The sequence below is a fragment of the Pleurodeles waltl genome, chromosome 1_2 (assembly GCF_031143425.1).
Source record: "Pleurodeles waltl isolate 20211129_DDA chromosome 1_2, aPleWal1.hap1.20221129, whole genome shotgun sequence".
Classification (NCBI taxonomy): Eukaryota; Metazoa; Chordata; class Amphibia; order Caudata; family Salamandridae; genus Pleurodeles; species Pleurodeles waltl.
In genome coordinates, this window is record NC_090437.1 from 132,885,107 (window position 1) to 132,904,593 (window position 19,487).

General features: G+C 46.2%; 1 protein-coding gene across 2 annotated transcripts in view; it reads right to left on the bottom strand.

Moving 5' to 3' along the window:
- The window catches only part of SEPTIN11 (septin 11), a 669,909-nt gene that overhangs the window by 298,969 nt on the left and 351,453 nt on the right, over window positions 1–19,487 (bottom strand). For both annotated transcript variants that reach the window (XM_069236824.1, XM_069236823.1), the window contains exon 3: window positions 11,423–11,618. In XM_069236824.1, coding sequence (XP_069092925.1) covers window positions 11,423–11,618 — 196 coding nt within the window. The remainder of the gene's footprint in view (window positions 1–11,422; window positions 11,619–19,487) is intronic.

The following is a 19,487-nucleotide window of genomic DNA, read 5'->3' on the forward strand; positions in this document are numbered from 1 at the left end:
CCCTGCGCAGGGCCGCCGCTAGAGGTTCCATAGCAAGTGAGAATAGCAACGGTGAGAGAGGGCAGCCCTGTCTCGTGCCCCTACACACCCAGATCGGTTCCGATATCTCGGGTCCCAACCTCACCCGGATCAGCGGTCTGCTGTATAATAGTTTAACTAGACAAGTAAAGGATGGTCCCATGCCAAATTGTTGTAACACTTTGAACAGGTAGGGCCACTCCAGGGAGTCGAAGGCTTTTTCTAGATCTAGGACAAGGCAGCCTGCTCTTGGCCAATCACGCCTTGCATATTGCATGACCCGGAATAGTCTTCTGATATTGTGGGAGGTATCCCTAGCTGGCAGAAACCCGTTTTGGTCGGGATGTATTAGACCCGGCATGCTTGGCGCAAGGCGTGTTGCCAGCACCTTGGCTAATATTTTATAATCGGTGTTTAGCATTGCCAAGGGTCTATACGAGCCCATATCCACTGGATCCCTTCCAGGTTTGGTAAGGGAGACCAGTAGCGCCTCCTTTTGAGTGGCCGATAAGTGGCCCTCCCGTTCAGCGGTCTCATATACATGAAGTAGCTTGGGTGCCAGCTGTATCGCGAAGGCCTTGTAAAAGTCAACTGGCAACCCATCGGGGCCTGGCATTTTGACAGATGCAAGTTCCCGGATGCTAGATTTGATCTCTTCAAGATCGAGAGGTGCTTCAAGCGCCTCAGTCTGATCATCCTCTAAGTGTGGGAGCTCCACTCCAGCTGAAATTCAGCGCTGGAATTACACCCAGGGGGTGCCCTTGAAGCGTAGAGTGCCTTATAATGTCTCTTGAATTCTGCCTGTATCTCCACAGGTGTGTATGCCATTTCCCCGGTCTGTGAGCAAATTTCCACTATTGGTTTCCTCTCGCAGTCCCGAGGGATCAGCCAGGCCAAGAGTTTGGCTGCCTTGTCAGCTGATGCCTGAGTTCTCGCGGAGTGTGCAGTGTAATTTAGACATCTCAGATGCTCTAGTAGTGACAGGTGTTCTGCGCATATTGCTGGCAGTCTCGACCCTTCAGTTTGGTTATTAGTTACTTCTTCTTCTGTTTGCAGCAGGGCCCACTCCACCCGGGTCAGATTGCGTTCGACAGAACTGCGCATGTTACACTGAGCTCCCAGACAATGCCCCCGGAGGAAAACCTTGAATGCATCCCACTCTATCAACCCCGAAGAGGCTGTGCCTTCGTTTTGCTCAAAGAATTCTGGGATTATAGCACTCAATGACGCTCTAAAAGCAGCGTCTTCTATTAGCTCCGGCCTCAGTCTCCACATGGGGACAGCTGAGCGGGGAGATCCCAAGCCTAAGCGCGCAATCAGTGGGTTGTGGTCCGAATGTGTGCGCCCCAGATAATCCAAGTTCACCACCACCGGGGTGAAGCTTGCAGTGCAAAGTATTCGATCCAGGCACACGTGCATGGAATGCGGAGCAGAGTAGGAGTAGACTCTGTCGTCTCTATGCCGCTGCCGCCACACATCCACCAATTGCCATTGTTGGATCCAGTTCACCAGACCGCGCGAGGCTGCTACTACCAGTGATGTGGGCAACGGGGGAAAGGAGCGGTCCAAATCCACATCGAGCACGCTATTGAAATCTCCCCCCAGTAGCCACAGAAGTCATGCCAGCCCGCCAGGTGGTGTGACAGATTGTGTAGGAAGGCAGTCTGGTCTGTGTTTGGGGCATATATGGAGCCAAATACAACCGGGTGGCCTGCCAGCTTTCCCTTGACTAGCACAAATCTACCCTGTGGGTCTACAACCTGCTCCTCCGCTGCAAAGGGAGTACCAGATCTAACCCAAATCAGCGTGCCTCTGGCGTATGCTGAGTGACCCGTCGCGTACAATTGCCTTCTCCAGCGTTGGCGCAGCCGGGGAATCTCAGGGCCCGTTAGGTGTCTCTCTTGTAAAAAAGCCAATTGGATTGAGTGTCTTTTGAAGTAGGAGTAAATAGCGTATTGCCGCTTGGGGGTATGAATGCCTCTTACATTCCAGGTAATTGCTGTGTATGTAGCCACATCATGGACGTTGGATCTTTTTTCAATTCCACCCGCCTAGCCCCTCCATGCAGCAACACCCCGTCAGTCTTCCGTTCCCAACTAATGTTCAGGGGTTTAATAGGTGTCCACCGGCAAGAACAAAACCGAACTAATGCCATCAGAGCAGACAGACAACGGGTCACCGCCCAAACACAACAACAAAAACAGTAACGTGCAATCGCACATCTATACATAGTGTGCCTCCACTGGTAGGAGCGTGGGGGTAGGCCAAACTTGCAGAGGGGTAGTTCAACCACAAGTCATTTTATTCGGCTGTAGCAGATAACTGAGGGAATAGAGGGGGACTATATAAGGGGGGTCTCGCTGTATTCAATCGCAAGGAAGCGCAGACCGCGGGACCGGGCGCCACACCCGCCAGCGTGTACATAGCTCCATGAGGTCCGACGCACATGTTCCACAGTCAGGTTCCCTGCTTGCTCTTCTCTTAGGGCACACCCGTGCAGGCGTCACTAGTTGGGTAGTTCCTACGGTGTATAGTCTCTCTTCATTGTTCAGGGATCCTTTAAAAGAGTTTGTCTGCGGTGGCTGTCGTCACAAGGGGCCCTCTGGAGAGACCCAACTTCGATAGGCGATCCGGTGTGGGAGGACGATCGCTGGCTGGCTGCGAGAGTTCTGTGTCTGACCCCGAGCCCAGGGGGGGGGGGGGGATGCTCCAAGTGCTGCAGCAGTGTGGATCGCCTCCCTTCTCTCCTGAATTAGCTGTTCCAGATCTGGGGCGCATTTCATTGATCCTGTGTGAGTTGTATTTCTTCTTCAGTCTCGTCTGGTTCGGCTGCATTTGGCTCGGGGTATCGGCCCAGCTCTTTCCGGTGCACCACCAGAGAACAGTCCCGACGACTCAAGCCATTCCCATGCTGCCTCTGGTGTGGGGAAGAAGTGCGTTTTATTTTCCGCTACAACTCGTAGGTTGGCGGGAAATAGCTAAGAATAAGTTAGGCCAAGGGATCGTAGCTTGCGTTCTAGAGGGAGGTAGGATGCCCGGTCTCTTTGTACTGCTAAGATATAGTCTGGAAATAGCAAGATCTGCACGTCGTCCACTCGGGGAGGAGGTGCGGCCCTCACCATTCGTAGTATAATGTCTCGGTCTACGTAGTGGAGGAGGCGTATGATGAATGGGCGTGGAGCACTCCCCGGCGGTCTCGACCGTGCCGGAATTCGGTGGGCACGTTCCACGGACAAGAAGGGGGTAAGCACTCCCTCTGGTACCAGCCCCCGCAGCCAACTCTCCGAGTAAGTCGCCGGGTCCCGGCCTTCGGTGCCTTACGGCTGGTTCACTACGCGGATGTTGTTTCTTCTGGAGCGGCCCTCTGCGTGTTCCGCTTGGCATTCCAGCTCCGTCACCATGGCCTGTATGTCTTCCATTCCTGCTTTCAGCTGGGTGGTCGCAGGTGTTAGTTCATTTACTGTGGCCTCGATCTCGCTAATTTTGTCCGTTAGTTTGCGGTGGTCCGCGTGCAGCAGGACAAAGTCACTCGCTACCTTGTCTAACTTGGCTTCCAGCGACGTGCGGGTACGCTCCAGTGAGTCTCCGATGCGCTCCACTGCAGCAAGCACTGCATCTAGTTTTTGGTTGTCTTGGGTTAGCAAGTTTTGTGTTTTCCCGGTTCCAGCACCAGAGCACAAGCGCCCTGTTCCAGGTCTTTGGGGGCTTCTGTCCAGCCCCAGATCAATGCCCTCCGCTTTATTAGTCACTGTGTATGTTTCGTACTATAGTTCAGTTTCAGTTGGAGCAGTGGGGGGCTGGTGGGCAGTTTGTTGCCAGTTCCGCGCAACCCGGCACCAGGCCACACCACCGGCGGCTACTCCTGGTTCTGCAGTGCGGATCTCCCTTTGCGGTTGGTCCAGTAGGGGATTACATCTGGTGGAGTCTCCTGCGCAGTGCTTCACGTGTCCCCGGCCACTAGCCGGTTCCGTAATCCCAGGACCGCCTCTGTTCGTTTAAGTGCCCAAGATGGTCAGGGGGGGGTCGGGCCCGCTTGTCGGGGGGCAGTGGGCCGCCCCCCCGTGACAGCACGAGCAGCCCGGCTAAACAGTTCCCCTCCCCCAGTCCTTGCCACTTACTTCTGCCTTCGAAGTTCTCCGTGGCTACCGCGGGCTCCCGGCAGGTTGGCAGGATTCAGAGCCGATGTAGGCGTAGGTCTGCTGACCCTCACAGTCCCAGCAGATGTCCAGAGCATCCACTCTCCGCAGCTCTCCAGTCATTCTCTGGCATGAAGTCCTGGTCATCGGGGCGTCCCCCTCCCCCAACCGCCACAGCCAGAGGCAGGGGAATAGGTCCTCCTGGCCCCACCAGTCCGCCCAAGGACTCACGTGCACTATCAGGTCTCACCTCCAGCCGCAGTGCAGGCCCCATGCGGGTCGCGCGCCGACTTCGTTGTCCCGCCGCCGGGAGGTAGGCCAACCCTCTTCTCCGGGTTGCGATCGCCATCCAGCAGGAGGAGAATCCAGGACTCTCGGGTCCCGGTGCGCAGCTCCTGCCGCTGCAGCCGCTCCGCTTTTTACGGCTGTACCGCCCCGCGGTTATTCCTCAGGTGCGGTCACTCGAGCCTCGTCGGCTCCTCAAAGGGCCCGCAGGTGTCTCTTGGGCCAGCCGCCAGTCCGGGCGCAACCCCCACGCAGGTCACGCGCACACCCCATTGTTTTGTCGCCAGTGGGGGGGCGCCGTCCCTCAACAGGACGCGATCACTGATTAGTGGGAGGGAGCTCGAGCACCACGATTCCGGTGTACGGCTCCAGCCGCACCGGGCGCTCCTCCTCTTGTGGGCTCACTGCCTCGCTGCTCAGTCCTCAGGCCCGGAACACGCAGCCGCGGCGTGAGCCGCCGCTGCAGCTCGCCGGAAGTCTGCTCCCAGCGTATTCGGGTCCCGGAGTCCCCTCAGCTCCTATCCGGTCCGCAAGGGAGCAATATGCCCCCCCGTTCCCCCTCAGAGATGCAGAGTGCGGCGCGGAGCTCTAGCAGCTCGGGTCCGCCATTGTTGGTGGCTTGGCCACGCCCCTTCAATCGGTGAATGATATCCCTGAATTCTCCCTAAAGGGGGGCAAAATTCTTCTCACGAATCTTAAAGAACGCAAACTCTCAGAAATGTACAAAATGCTATTGGGCAATGTGCATGATCTGCTACTTGGTGTGCGGAGGGTCATGGGAGGGAGAACAGGGCCAACTGGATGAGGATGATGATGATTGGAAGGAGGCAGTGGAGGCACCCAGAGAAGCTATTATATCATCACAATTTAGACTGATCCAACTGAAGGTACTGCACAGATTGTACTTCACTACAGCCAGACTCCAACACATGGGCTTGATCCCCGCCAGAAATTGCCTGAGCTGTGATGACTCTAGGAGGGTACCTGTCACATGCATTCTGGTGTTGTCCGATATGGACCCCCCTTCTGAAACAGTGTGGTAGGACAACTCATGAGGGTGCTGGGTTGGGACATACCACGGGATCCCTAACTTATCCTTTTGCACATCACTGATGAATTGGGGGCCACACACTACCAGAGGGCGCTTTTATGACTGGGTTTAATTGTAGCTAAAAGGGATATTGCTAGAGCTTGGAAGGACTGAGTATCCCTCTCTGTGGAGTCATGTGCCAAGAGTATGGATCATTGCATGGTATTGGAACGTCCTAAATACTCACCATGGGGTTTCCCCCATAATAGATCCTGAGTCACTGATGGAGGTAGGGGTCTATGTGCTATGGATACTCACAACACACAAGCAGAAGAATTGGGCTCTGCCCTGTTGTAACACCATTTACTGGACTGATGTTGTGTACACTGAGATGGTTCCACTGTCATTTTATTGCACTGCAATATGGTCTGATCCTCTGTATTTGTTTAGTGCTCGTAATGTCATTACAAGCCTGAGCTAGCTGCTAAAGCAAGCCATGACGGCATTTGATATGACTGATGTATGACGTGCATGCCACAAACACACAGGAGATCTCACACCATGCACAGGCAACAAACACATACCCCAGAATAGACTACGCACTCATAGATCGTCTTCACGCAAAACATATTCAAGAAGTGATTCACACCTGCAGACTGCCATTGGATCAATAACTGTTCAGGTATGAATACTACTGCCAAAAATACAGAATGCAGATTCCTAGATGGAGACTGCCAGTGCTGGCTTTGCAGGACGCAGTTTTCATGCAAGAAAAAAAGGAAAAATGCAAACACTTCCAGTACAAGGGTATGGAATGGGATGCACTGAAAATATTGCTGTGTGGAGAGATCATGGCAAACACTTTTTCTAGGAAGAAGAGGTTGTATACAGAAATATCCACTATTTTCAAATAGCTTGACCGACAGCAGACAATGAGGCATTTGCCTGCTGCATCTCAAAGAGTTGCGTAGGATTTCATAAGGTAATAATAGAAAAGGCAGCAGAGAAAGAACAACTACAAAATTCTGAATTTCACCAGTTACTCCATATGGAAATGTACAAGGTCTGCAGGCTGCTTGCCTAGCTGCTTAAGAAAGACCGTGCCAGCAACAATCACAACAGTCCGAGATGATGAAGGCACCTTGGTAAACACACAGGAGCATATTAATGGGGTTTTCCTGTCACTCTAGAAACACTTATCCATACAACCACCTAGGGTGGGGTCAGACCACTTACCCAATACTATAAGAGAACATGACTGTCCAAGCTCATACAAGAACAAAACGATCAGCTAGAATCACCAATATTACTTCAAAGGGTAAAGGGTGCTATAAAGGAATTAAATAGAGCCAAGACACTGGAGACTGAAAAGTTATCAGCTGAACGGTCCCAGGCTTATGCTGACATACTGGCAGAAAAACTGCTCTCAGTGCATCAGGAGGTGCTTGAAAATTGAGAACTATCCAGGTCTATGAGAGAGCCCACTATCTTAGTACTCCTAAAGCAGGGGAAGGATCCTCATGACTCAAGGTCCATGCTTAATGCGGATAACAAAATACTGGGAAAGATATTATCAATGAGACTGAACTGTGTAGGAGCAATACAGTTTCATACTGGGCAGACAAACAGCCTTGAATATCAAGTACCTCACTAGTGTGATGGGGAAATCGAAGTGTCCTGTGCACCCTTGGACTTGTTCCCCACAGAAAACCTTGCTCTTACTACTCGTCCAATCTCTTGGCAGGACAGGGGGCATGAACACAGACGTCCCTTACATTACAGTCTCCTAATTACAAGTGATAACTTGCTCGGCTGACGTGCTGGTTCTATTCTCAGCACAAAGGGCATATTTGTCAATTACTTTCACACGCCGGCAAAGATTAAGTTACACACAAAAGATGGCATGCAGAAACCACAGAGCAGTTACTGCAGACACACATCAGGAACCAATAATTCCAACACATCGGCACAAATGCATGCGAGGACTCATATACATCGCAAGTAAAGTTCACTTTTTTATTTTCTGCACTTGCCCCAGAATCTTTTTTTAAAGCACCAATAATTGCTTATTCATGTCTTGGACACAGCCCACCACATAAGTGCTTCAGTTGTCACTTAATACATTGCATGAGCACATTATTTCCTTCGTCGGTGCACGCAACTCCATAAAAGATAGGTTTGGTGTTTTCATTGAGTCATTCTATCTGCCTGGCATTTCCTTACCAGCCCCTGTATTTTATCAGAAAAGTGTTACCACTGGTTATTTCTTAGCCCCTCTGAAAGATGCAACAAAGCAACGGCATACAGACGTTATTTCTACAAGACAGAAGTGGTGGAGTTGACATTCGGTCAAACTCCTTTGTTCAGGTACCAACAACTAAACAGCTTCCAGTCATGCCTACCAGTGGCAACAGTTACAATACCGCAGGGAATTACAAATTGACCTTCCAAATCTTCCATACGCATTTTGTTTTGCAGTTTTAAACAGCACAAACCTGGTCTGAACGCTTTACATGAGCACCTGATTACATTACACAAGGTCAGACTCTTTTTTAAGCCTGTTTTAATGTGCACTACAGTCCCAGTTGCAGAGCTTAGATGAGGCGGGGGTGTTGGTTGCTGGGCAGTGCATAAAGATTTTAGCAGTTGACCCTTTACCAACATGATCTTCTCCTCACTCTTAGGTTGCATCTTGCTCACCCGCTCTGATGTCACCACTCAGTCACCTTCAGTAGTGTGTATATATATTTTTTGTCCTTAGGTATCATGTCTACTCAGACACTATTGCTGTGTTTTCCATATGTCTGCTTCTCCTAACTCCTTCCTATCTGGTTGTTTCTTTCCGTGTTCTCATGCACTTTGCTGTCCCCATTAGTCATACGCTGCGCACATTAGCTACTTTCTATAAGCCTCCTAGACCTCTCAGGTCATCATCCGCACTATTGGCAACAGTACCGCCAAAAAAAAAAACTAACTGGGGCGGAAGATCCATGGCTTATCTAAGCGCCAAGCTGTGGAACTCCCTTACATTTTCTCTTTGGCAAACTAGCCACGAACTGTCATTTCGTCGGCTATTAAAAACCTGGCTGTTCTAATATCTGCTTTATACGCCTAGTTGTGTGTGATTGCTGCTGCAAGCGCTGGGAGGCCTTAGGGTAGCCATGCGCGATAGAAATGCAATAACATAACATAACTTAACCTATGAGAAGCTTTTTCTAGGCAGAAAAGCCTTTTTTTCCAAGAACTGCTCAGAGTATGTGGATTGCTGCAAAACATTATTTGTCCTCACAAAGCAGGGCAAAAGTCCCAGGCATAGAACTGTAATGACTTTGGTTCCCCTGACAAATGGGGCTTTCGCATTGAGGACTGGGGATGGATGACACTTACAGTCCCTTAATAATGAGTGAAACAAGGGACCCGTTAAAGAGGCAATGCCAGTTATGTCCTTGTAGGGCCCAGAGCTGGTGTCACAGTGTTTTGGTGAATGCTTTTGTGCCCATTTCTCATTATACATGCAAAAAAATATTTGGATATAGAAACTGCAAGGTGCATTTTAGGCTTTGACAAGCTCATGGGATTAGTGTGTGTAACTCCTCTACTTTCTCATGCAAACATTGAAGCCAGGTGCGGTTTTGAGGGACCCGTTAAAAAGTCAATTCCAGTACCAGGGGAGCCCGGGAGAGCAGCAGGAGGAGAGGGAGCATCTGTGAAAGATAAGCGGGCGACACACTGAGCCAGGGAAATGCTGATTCAAATTTTAAAAGAAAGTTCCTGAACAGAAAGTAAAATAGAAAAAAAAACAGAAGCCTACAAGTTCTTGGGCAATACTCCAGGTGAGTGAAGGACTTGAAAAAAAGGGGGACCAGGAAGACTAAGCAAGGAATTTTAAATGACAACAGATTTGACAAATAAAAAGCAATGGTAGGAGTTCAAGCCAGCAAAGTACATACGATAGATCACCCTAACAGTGCAAGCTCTGCAGAGTGTTGCAAATTGAGCTGAACTCCCAGAGGCCAGAGGAGATCAAGGGAGCACATAACACAATTAGCTCTGCATGCCTGAAGCCTTTATGGGACTAGAGGGGGCCACAACTTACGATATTCCCAAGAAATGCCACTATGGTAAATCAATGAATTTGAAAGCATACACCAATGAGTTTTATATGAGACACTGGCCAGAAGGAGGTTGTCAACTGGCAGGGCACCTACCCAACAATGGGCAATTAATCATGTGGGAACAGGTGGAAGAACTGTTCCAGTTGTGAGGGGGCCAGTTCCTACACTAAAGGGCGGTCCGACAAGTAGTGAAAAATATATGGGGCGCATAAGAGATGAAGGACCCTGAAACTCAGCCACACTGAACTGACATTAATACTGCAGACAGATGAGGACATGGGAGTAATAACCTGCATATACCAGGAAATATGCACAGACACCAATATACTCCAACTATATGCAAGGCAGAAGTGGGAAATCTACTTCAATGAGCCCTTCCAGGAAAAAACACTGACAAGGGACAGTCTCCATCATTGAGAGGGCATTCTGCAACAGTTGGATTCAAATGTACAAAAAGTACATTAAAGGAAAAGTTCATAGATCTCACCTTGCTACTGGCGTGTGGCAGAGGGAGTCAGAATGAAATCTGTAAGAACTGACCCCAACCTATTAGAGGGCCTGGACTTATAGTATGTATTAAACAGGGCCGTAAGATTCCCAGTGGTGGAGCGCCCACTGTAAGCAGATGCAAAATAGGAGTACTAAAAAAAATATGACTACTCCAATGGAAAAAACAAATGAACATGAGGTTCACAAACATGGATTCATCACAAGAGTCCCTAACATGTATGCTTCTCATGTGACAATCCTGTTCACCTGATCAGATTAGGCAGTGTATATTGTACCGCCCCCTCACCCCCCACTGGACTCCCCAACAAACTTTTTTGTTTACTGCTATGTATTACTCTTTTTCTCCGATACTGAAAAAAAAAAAGAATTAAATGTGATATGATTATAGTGCGGCCTTTAATGGTGTGGTGCGCCACACCTCTGGAAGAAGCTGGCGGCCTGAGGGATACCACGGAAATTGTTAGCTTCCATAATCACACTGTATTCCGATACTTGGGTGAGAATCAAGATCACAAATACACATGTTACCAAGAAAATCCATACCAACACAGGATTAAAACTAGGATGTGTCATCGCCCCTACTCTCTTTAATCTGTACACGGCTGACCTTGGCGTGGAATTGCTTAGAGGAAATACACTCCCCTCCCGAAACTGGGTAACATAGTGCCCCCCCATAGTTCAACATGCAGACGACCTGGTCCTGCTTGCTCAGACTTGGATAGGGTTGAAAAGAGGACATGCAAAGAAGCCTTAAAATATATTTTCATTTCAGAGATCCCTGTGGAACTGGCTTGCCTTGGGACATTTTTGACTATTATGAGAAAGGCTCTACAGCTTGGAAAGATTTCAGAATTTTATATCATCAGATGCAATGTCAGATTTTGAGGACAGCCATTTCTGGTGTTTGCCTTTCATTGTTGCAATTACAGCACTTTATGGCATTTGCACTTTCACTATAAGTTTTAGAATTTTATAACAATTGATTTGATACCATACTTTTAGGACAATCTCCATTGGCATTTGCACCTTCACTGTTGTTTACGCTATTTTATAATAGCATTCTACAAGATGTATTTTAGGTGTATTTATTGTACTTTATGCAACGATTTTAAGTAATCCTGCAATAAAGTTACCTACCTACCAAAAAAATGTGATATGGATGTAAATTTAATGCATATTCAAGCTTCACCAACCTGTGGAATACAACAGTTTGTACATATAATACACTTTTCAATAAAACCATTAAAAAAAGTCTTTCCAGGTACAACTAAATTATACTGATGATGGCCATTCCATTCACACAGGGATGCAAGAGCAGCAAGTTTTACCTGTCATCTTTATTAATCTGATCACCGAATCCGACGGTGTCAACAACAGTAAGTTTCAGGCGAACATTGCTTTCCTGCAGCTCATAACTTCTTGCTTTCAGTCCCACTCCAGGCTCATTGTGGGATGCGGGGTGACTCTCAAACTCTGTGTTAAATATTGTGTCCATTAATGTAGATTTACCAATTCCGGTTTCACCTGTCAGAGAAAGAACAGATCTTCAGTTCTGTAATCAAAAGCATTATTTTCTCAATACATCCACTGTCACTTTCTTTTTGTAGAACAATGCCTACGAATTATTTTTTTGCATTTCATTCATTAAGGAAGCTATCAATTGTTCATTTTTTGTAGTGGATTTATTTTATTCCAACCACTGAGCCAATGTGAGCTTTTCTTTTTAGCGTTAATGTTGGGTGAGAAAAATATGTACACTCCTGAGCCAAAATGAGTCTCTGGCGTAGGAAAACCTGCCACTTGTCCTGCTGACACCCCTACAGGTCGGTGTGGGGAGAGATGGGGAGGGTGCTCCTGCAGTAGCTTGTATTTAATTCCCACCTACCCATACTCACCTCTTTGACAAACAGATATGGGCCTGAAGCGAAATATTAAATTGCTTTATACCCTGCATAAATGGCTTCCAGTGATGGGAAAGAGGCAAGGAGGTTGTGGGGTAGCCTGAACACCTTCCACTCCTGAAGAGTTGGGCTTGGGGCCCCTTGGCTAAGATTTTCTTTATCAAAACCTGTCTAAACAGCTCACTTTCTTGAACTAAGCTGCACATGGGTCTTTGGTTTGGGGAGGTCCACCATGTTGCAGCCATGCTGTCCATTTACTCCTCTTGGAACCTAAGGCGATATTGCAGACGAGAATCTGCAAATGTGATGGATTTAGGCCCAGATTTCTGACTGGGAGTGAATATTTGACATTGCTCAGCATTCCGTCCATCATCTGTTCTTTTTGCATTTGTCCCCCAAAGTGCGCTGGGTATGCCCAGACGTGGGTCCTGGCTTCACTGTGCCACTGAACTCGAGCTAGCCTGGCTGATGAGGGGTGGTACCCCAAAACTGGTCCCAGGATGCTTGTTTCTAGTCCAGGAATGACCTGGCCTGGCAGTTCGGGCTAGAATGTTTCCATGGGGAACAGGGTCAAGACTGATTTGCATATGACTGGGTCCAAACTGGGGTGGCATGGTGGGCCAAACAACAATGGATTTACGCTCAGATCTCTGACTGGAGGTGAATGTTTGACATTGCTCAACATTCTGGGCCTGATTACAACTTTGGAGGAGGTGTTAATCCGTCCCAAAAGTGACAGTAAAGTGACAGATATACCACCAGCCGTTTTACGAGTTCCATAGGATATAATGGACTCGTAATACGTCTGGTGGCATATCCGTCACTTTACCGTCACTTTTGGGACGGATTAACACCTCCTCCAAAGTTGTAATCAGGCCCTCTGTCTATCATCAGTTCTTTTGGTAATCATAATTATCCTCAGCACTTTTAAGTGTGATGTTTTGGGCACAGCAGCATGGCAGCCAAATGACACTGTGAACTACATGCCACAAATGACTACTCATGGGGCTGATAAACCTCTGGCCCAGCAAAAGGTAACCTCTCAAGATGCTCTCTTCAGATTGAACAGCATCTGTTTGTTGTCCATATATGTGATAAACTGCATGCTGATAAGGTCAAGTGAGACATTTGGGAAGATGAAATGAGGGAACTCTGGGAAGTGCTGGAAGGCAAATGATGTGAACCACAGAAGATTGACACCACTTATGCCAACTTTAGATGTCAAACCAAACATGAAAACAAAAATGTGATGGGTGGACTGCTTGAATTAAACTCAGTTACTCCAGACCACACTCGCAGCCATTGTTATTTGCCCATCATGCCTTACCAAACAGGAACTATCCATATGCAAAACAGCATTGGGATTACTCAAACAGGAATAGTCCAGCATGAAATTCCAGGCCAGCTCTCCTCAGAACGGGAACACAAGTAGCCAGAGACTAGTTTCAGCCTTCTTAGCCTCATCAGTAGGATGCAGCAGGAGTCCTGTGACAGAGTGAGTACAGGACCCACATCTAGGCATACTCATTATACCTAGGGCCTCAGTGCATGCTAGATATGATGGATATGCCCTGAGAGGGTCTGAAGAAATACAACTATATTATCCAGCTCTGATGGAACTTCACAGGCTCGCCTTGCCAGCCCACAACATCTTAAAAACCAGTTGCATTCCCTACAAATTCATTGTAATCAACACCCCTGCTCTTCCGGCTGAAAAACTCACCATCTCTGTGGCCGCAATTGCTTCTTAAGCTCAGAAACCAATACATTCTTCCACTGCATTTATGCACTGAAGACCTGGAACACCATGTCTTTGAAGAACAGTCCATCACAATGAACTAATAGGCTATTACCACTCTTTGTTTGCACTCAAATCAATGATTGAACCTGGACAGTAGTCCACTGCCTTCTGGCTAGGTTCACAAATAGAAGATAGATACATACATAGCTACATACATACATAGTAATCTTTTGTGAACGTATGTTGAGAGGACCATAGTGCTGCCTTAAAAAATACCTGCAGACTTATACATTACACAATCCTTCTGGCTGTGCCCCCTTTTGAAATATGTTTACCTAGTTGTGCGAGTGTAAAAGCAACAGTAACTGTTTTGGTCTTCATAATGGTTTAATTCTGCCAATATTGTGCACAAGTGCAACTTTAACATCTAGAAAGTAAATTGCTGTCTCTGCCCTGCTTGAAGATGTCTGAGAGAATGATGGACGTTGAATTGTTTAAGGAGGTGATACTACATTTGGGAGAAAGCCTTGGTGAGTACAGACAATAACCTAGCATTTGTGAACTTGAATGAAAGGTGCATCTACATAAGGCACGTTGTAACTGTACAAAAAGTGATAGCAACCAGAAAGGCAACTTACCAAGGTAACACTTGCAGTGAGCATGAATGCAGCAGCTGAAATGGTGGACCCACTGATCTTTATACAACAATATTAAGATCCCATATTGGCACTCAGGGGTGCTCTTGGTAGGATTACACTTCTCAAACCTTCCCCTATTGTTTGAGAAAGGAACTTTCCAAAGCTGAAAGGATTATTTGTTTTATAAATAGGCAGCTATTGCTGTCAAATGAACCTGAAGAGAAGTGTAAGCTGGGTCTGCTTCTTAAAGAATAGAAAGATCTCTTATAATGCAAGGAGTTAGTTCGTTTAGGAGGAGGTAATGAATTAAGTTTATGGACAAACCAATTCTACTTTGCTGCATAGTATACATGTGTAATGGGGTGACGTGCCTCCTTATGAATAGTCATACGCCCTGATAGCAAGTTAAGGTAACTAAATTCTATGACTTCAGGAACCAAAAATCACTAGATTGAATGACTGTATAGGGGGGATGGTAAATTTTGCAGCTGTGTATTGTTAGTAAGTCTAGGAATACCTTGAGCTTACAATGCAGCTGTTACAAGTTGGAGCAACTCAGATCATTGACATATACTTGTGATGCGTTTTGCGTATCACTGTTGGTAAAAACAAACCAGGTGGATAAATGTAGGCAAGGGGTGTGAAAACAAGGTTATGATGTTTGTATGGAGAACATGGTGTATGCCACTTGTGCAAGTGTGATTTGACAATTCCGGTAGTAATTTTCCATGTGTGCGTTTTTTCATTGTGCCTCTGTATCAGTCTTCAAAATATCAGTGCTTATGCTGAGGTAGTGTTCTGCAAGCAGCGGAATTTGCTTTGAGCTGCCAGTGCCATATTTTCTGAGCGATGCGAGACAGAACTAACAAATGTGTCCCTCCTTGTTTCCAAATGTAATACATGGTTGCCATGTTGTCAGTGAGGCATGACAGTCTTGCTCATCAGATGTTTTTGAAAAGGTTGTCATGCTAGAAATACTGCTTTCAATTCAATAATATGTTGCAATTGAATTGGTCCATTTCCTCTGGACAGTGAAGTGAACACACCTGAAGGGAAGAGTCTATGATGAGAAGTACAGCAAGAGATCTGCAAACAAGTCATCATGAGACTATTCGAGTAGGCTGCGCTTTATCAGATTTCTGAGGCGACAACAAAACTATAACTTCCCAGGCCCCAGCTACTCGAGCACACAGTGACACCTGACACTATTGCAATGGATAGTAATGTAAGCGTGCAATGGGAACGAGCTCTATGTACAAAGTCATGATTCCAGAAAGCTTCATTACCATTCTCACTGTCAGAGATTGTGATGTCTGGAAAACTGGAATCAGTATCTGAAATGCCTGTACTACCTCCCCTTTCGGAAAGCCTGAGCTAACAGGGTATTGCATCCAGATAATTCTGAGTCAGCAGAAGATCAAGATGGGACTACTTGGCATTGATGGTGGACCCTTTCTAATGGAAAGAGAATACTGAATTTGGTATCTTAGATAGGAATTACTGACCTGTCTCTCCTGTTACCAGCTAATTGTCTATATAAAGGTAAACATGAATTACGTAGTGGCGGAAGCAAGTCCCTACTATGACAGCCCATTTGGTAAACGTTGCTGCACATTTTATTCTGAGAAGTAAAACCAAACTGATAATGTTTGCACCTGCCATAAAATGAAGGTACTTGGGATGACTTAGTAGCATAGGGATATGGAAACAGGTGTCCTTCTGGTGGAAAGACATGAGAAAGTCACCTTACTGTAGGAGTGAGATCATTTGAAGTATATGATCTTTATAACGTGATTAAGACCTGCAGAGCTATGATAGGATGCTGCGTGTCATCCTTCTTTGGTATGCAAAAGGACATGAAATCAGCTCCCTGACTTTGTTGAAACTGTGGTACTTCCTGTATCCCTCCTATGTTTAATAGTGACCATACCGCTTCTAGTAATAGAGGCACATAGTTTTTGTTGATCTCATATTTATCTGGGGATACGTGAGCAAACTCAATGGAGTATCTGTTTAGCACCATTTACAACATCCACTTGTCTATTATCTTCTTCCAATCCCAAGAGTTACCCCTCAGCATCTTCCTCCCCCCACGTGTTGGGTGATAAGTTGGAATGAACACAATCACTAATTGTTAGCGACAGAGCCTCCCCTGGAAGTGGGGCCGCTTTCACAACCTTTATTAGTGTTGCAAAACCTAAGTGGTGAAAGGGCTGGAGCTAGATAGCCCGCATGATTGCTGGCATTATTGCGGAAAAGGCTGCATTGGTTGGTAAATTTGCCAATTGGCTGGAATACCTCACAGAGGGTGCTGATGGTTCTGACAAAACTGTAGTTGCTTAAGAAAACTCATTGATTTTCCATTTTGTTTCTAGTGTCTCTTCCACCAAAAAGGTGAAAAGTATTGAATGACAAATCAAAGATGGTGAACCTTTGGACAGATCCCATAGATACATAACTGAGGGTGGCAACAGAATATGATTCTGATGTTAATTTCCCACCTTTCTGTATTGGCGCAGTTTGATGTGAAACACATTCTAGCATTTCAACTAATTTTCCTTTCTCAACAGAGTCTTCTCCTTTCATTTAATATTCTCAGGAAAGTATTGAAGAAGGCTTTGTATCTATGTTTCTACCTATTGGAAGCAATTACATAGTCCAAACAATGCTTTTGAGTTTGCAATGCACCATGGAATGGCAACACCCACAGCTACACAATTTGCAGCATTGTTGAGGTTTTTACCTTCCTTATCTGTGGGGATCCTAATGTATTTCCTTAGCTAGTAGATGCTTTGAAGCAGTGTGAACTACTGTGGAATCTGGAGGAACAAGACTCTAAATATACAGCTGGTCTTGTGAGGCAGGCACATACATACACATTCCACTCTAAGTGTTAAACACAATGTTTTTACAGGGTGTTTAAAATTTTCAATTGTGTTTCTCAGAACAGACTGTTGCATTGGAAGATACTGGACTGCGAGGACCTTTGTAGAAAAAGTTTCAATAAATAAATCTGTTTTCCCATGGTAGTACGGTGTTGCATTGCTGCCTTTTGTATGACCGCATGGCAGGGAGACATTTCGACTGGAGGTGATGCCCCATTGTAGTATTATTCCACTGGATTCTCGTTATCGAACTCAACTATGTACTTATTCCATGAGTCTTTGCTTCGTGGGATGAGGTGCTCACATAGTGGACTTGCTCCTCTGCGTCACCTGTGCCTGTGCGGTGACATGATAAAGAGGGTGAATATGCAGGGTTATCCTGAGGAGAGGGTGACTGAGGAATGTTAGGTAGGTACTCTGCTCTCGTATGATTCAATGGTCTTTGAATGTTCTGGAATGCAATTCTGTTACAAATATGATAAATGGTTTCTAAGAAAGATATTTTGCGCTTAATACCATTCTTTCTTGAAAGTGGTAAGTTATGTGATTAAGGACGTTTTGTACACAAAAAGAGAGATGATTGAATGGCTGAATTAATCTCAGCCACTGGTAATTAAAAGGGGGCACATCCCAGTCCACTGTTACTTTGCACACCATGCCATTTCAGTTGGACCTAGCCATTTGCAAATCAGCCTTGATCTCGCTCCGATGGGGACAGTCCAGGCTGAACTGACAGGCAAGGTTCTCCATAAACCCAAACACAAGCAACTCAGGACAAGTTTTGCCCTAGCCTAATAAACAGTTTCCTCTGCTGAGGCAAAGTGATCCATCCCACTGATCTATCTTGCTGTGGAGGGGGCACAAACATCTAAAACGTTAACACCAAGGCTTCAAAGCTCTGAACAAAAGGCGGTTGTAGAGGAAAGGGGTGTTCTGGAGAATATATCAAAAATGTGTGAGGGATTCTGAAATGTGAACTGCAACCCATGATATTCAGTGGTAATGTGGACAGATCTGCAGCTCAGATTTTGTTCTTCTGATGAGGGGGAGATATTCAGTGCCCTGGCTCTCTCTGGGATTTCCATCACCCATGCTACGTTCTTGTGGAGGATTTCACTCCTACAGAAAGTAACAGCTAAAATAAAAAAATATTGAAATTGAGGAGAAAAAAAGAGTAATTTCTGTCCACATTTTCTTCTATAACTTTTTCCATCTATGGCAGATTTTTTAAAGCAATATACTGATACGTCTGCTCGACCCTTCTGGTTGCGGGGATATATAGGGCTTGTAGGTTCATCAAGAACCCTATGTACCCAGAGCCAATAAATAGCTGCACCTTGCAATGGGTTTTCATTGCATACCGGGTTTACACCAATTCATTTGGTGAAATATAAAGAGTGAAAAAATAGTTATCAAGTAAACCTTTGTTTTTCCAAAATGGACACAAGATAAGGTGTTGAGAAGCAATGGTTATTTATACATCTCTGCATTCCCGGGTACCCATACTAGCATGTGAATTACAGGGCATTTCTCAAATAGAAGTCTTTTTTACACACTGTCTTACATTTGAAAAGAAAAATTTTAGAGAAAGACAAGGGGCAATAACACTTGTTCTTCTATTCTGTGTTTCCCCAAGTCTCCTGATAAAAATGGTACCTCACTTGTGAGGCTAGGCCTAATGCCCGTGACAGGAAACGCAACATGGACACATCACATATTTACATTGAAATCTGACGTGTTTTGTCAAAAGTGCCTAGCTGTGGATTTTGGCTTCTAGCTCAGCCAGCACTTAGGGAAACCTACCAGACCTGTGCATTTTTTAAAACTAGACACCTAGGGAAATCCAGGATGGGGTGACTTGTGGGGCTCTCATCAGGTTGTGTTACCCAGAATCCTTTGCAAACCTCAAAATTTGGCCAAAAAACACGTTTTGCTCACATTTCAGTGATAGCAAGTTCTGGAATCTGAGAGAAGCCACAAATTTCCTTCCACCCAGCATTTCACCAAGTCTCCAGATACAAATGGTACCTCACTTGTGTTGGTAGGCCTAGTGCCTGCAACAGGAAATGCCCCAAAACACAACGTGGACACATCACATTTTCCCTAAGAAAACGGACCTGTTTTTTGCAGAGTGCCTAGCTGTGGGTTTTGGCCCCTAGCTTAGCCGGCACCTAGGGAAACCTAGCAAACCTATACATTTTTAAAAAATAGACACCTAGAGGAATTCA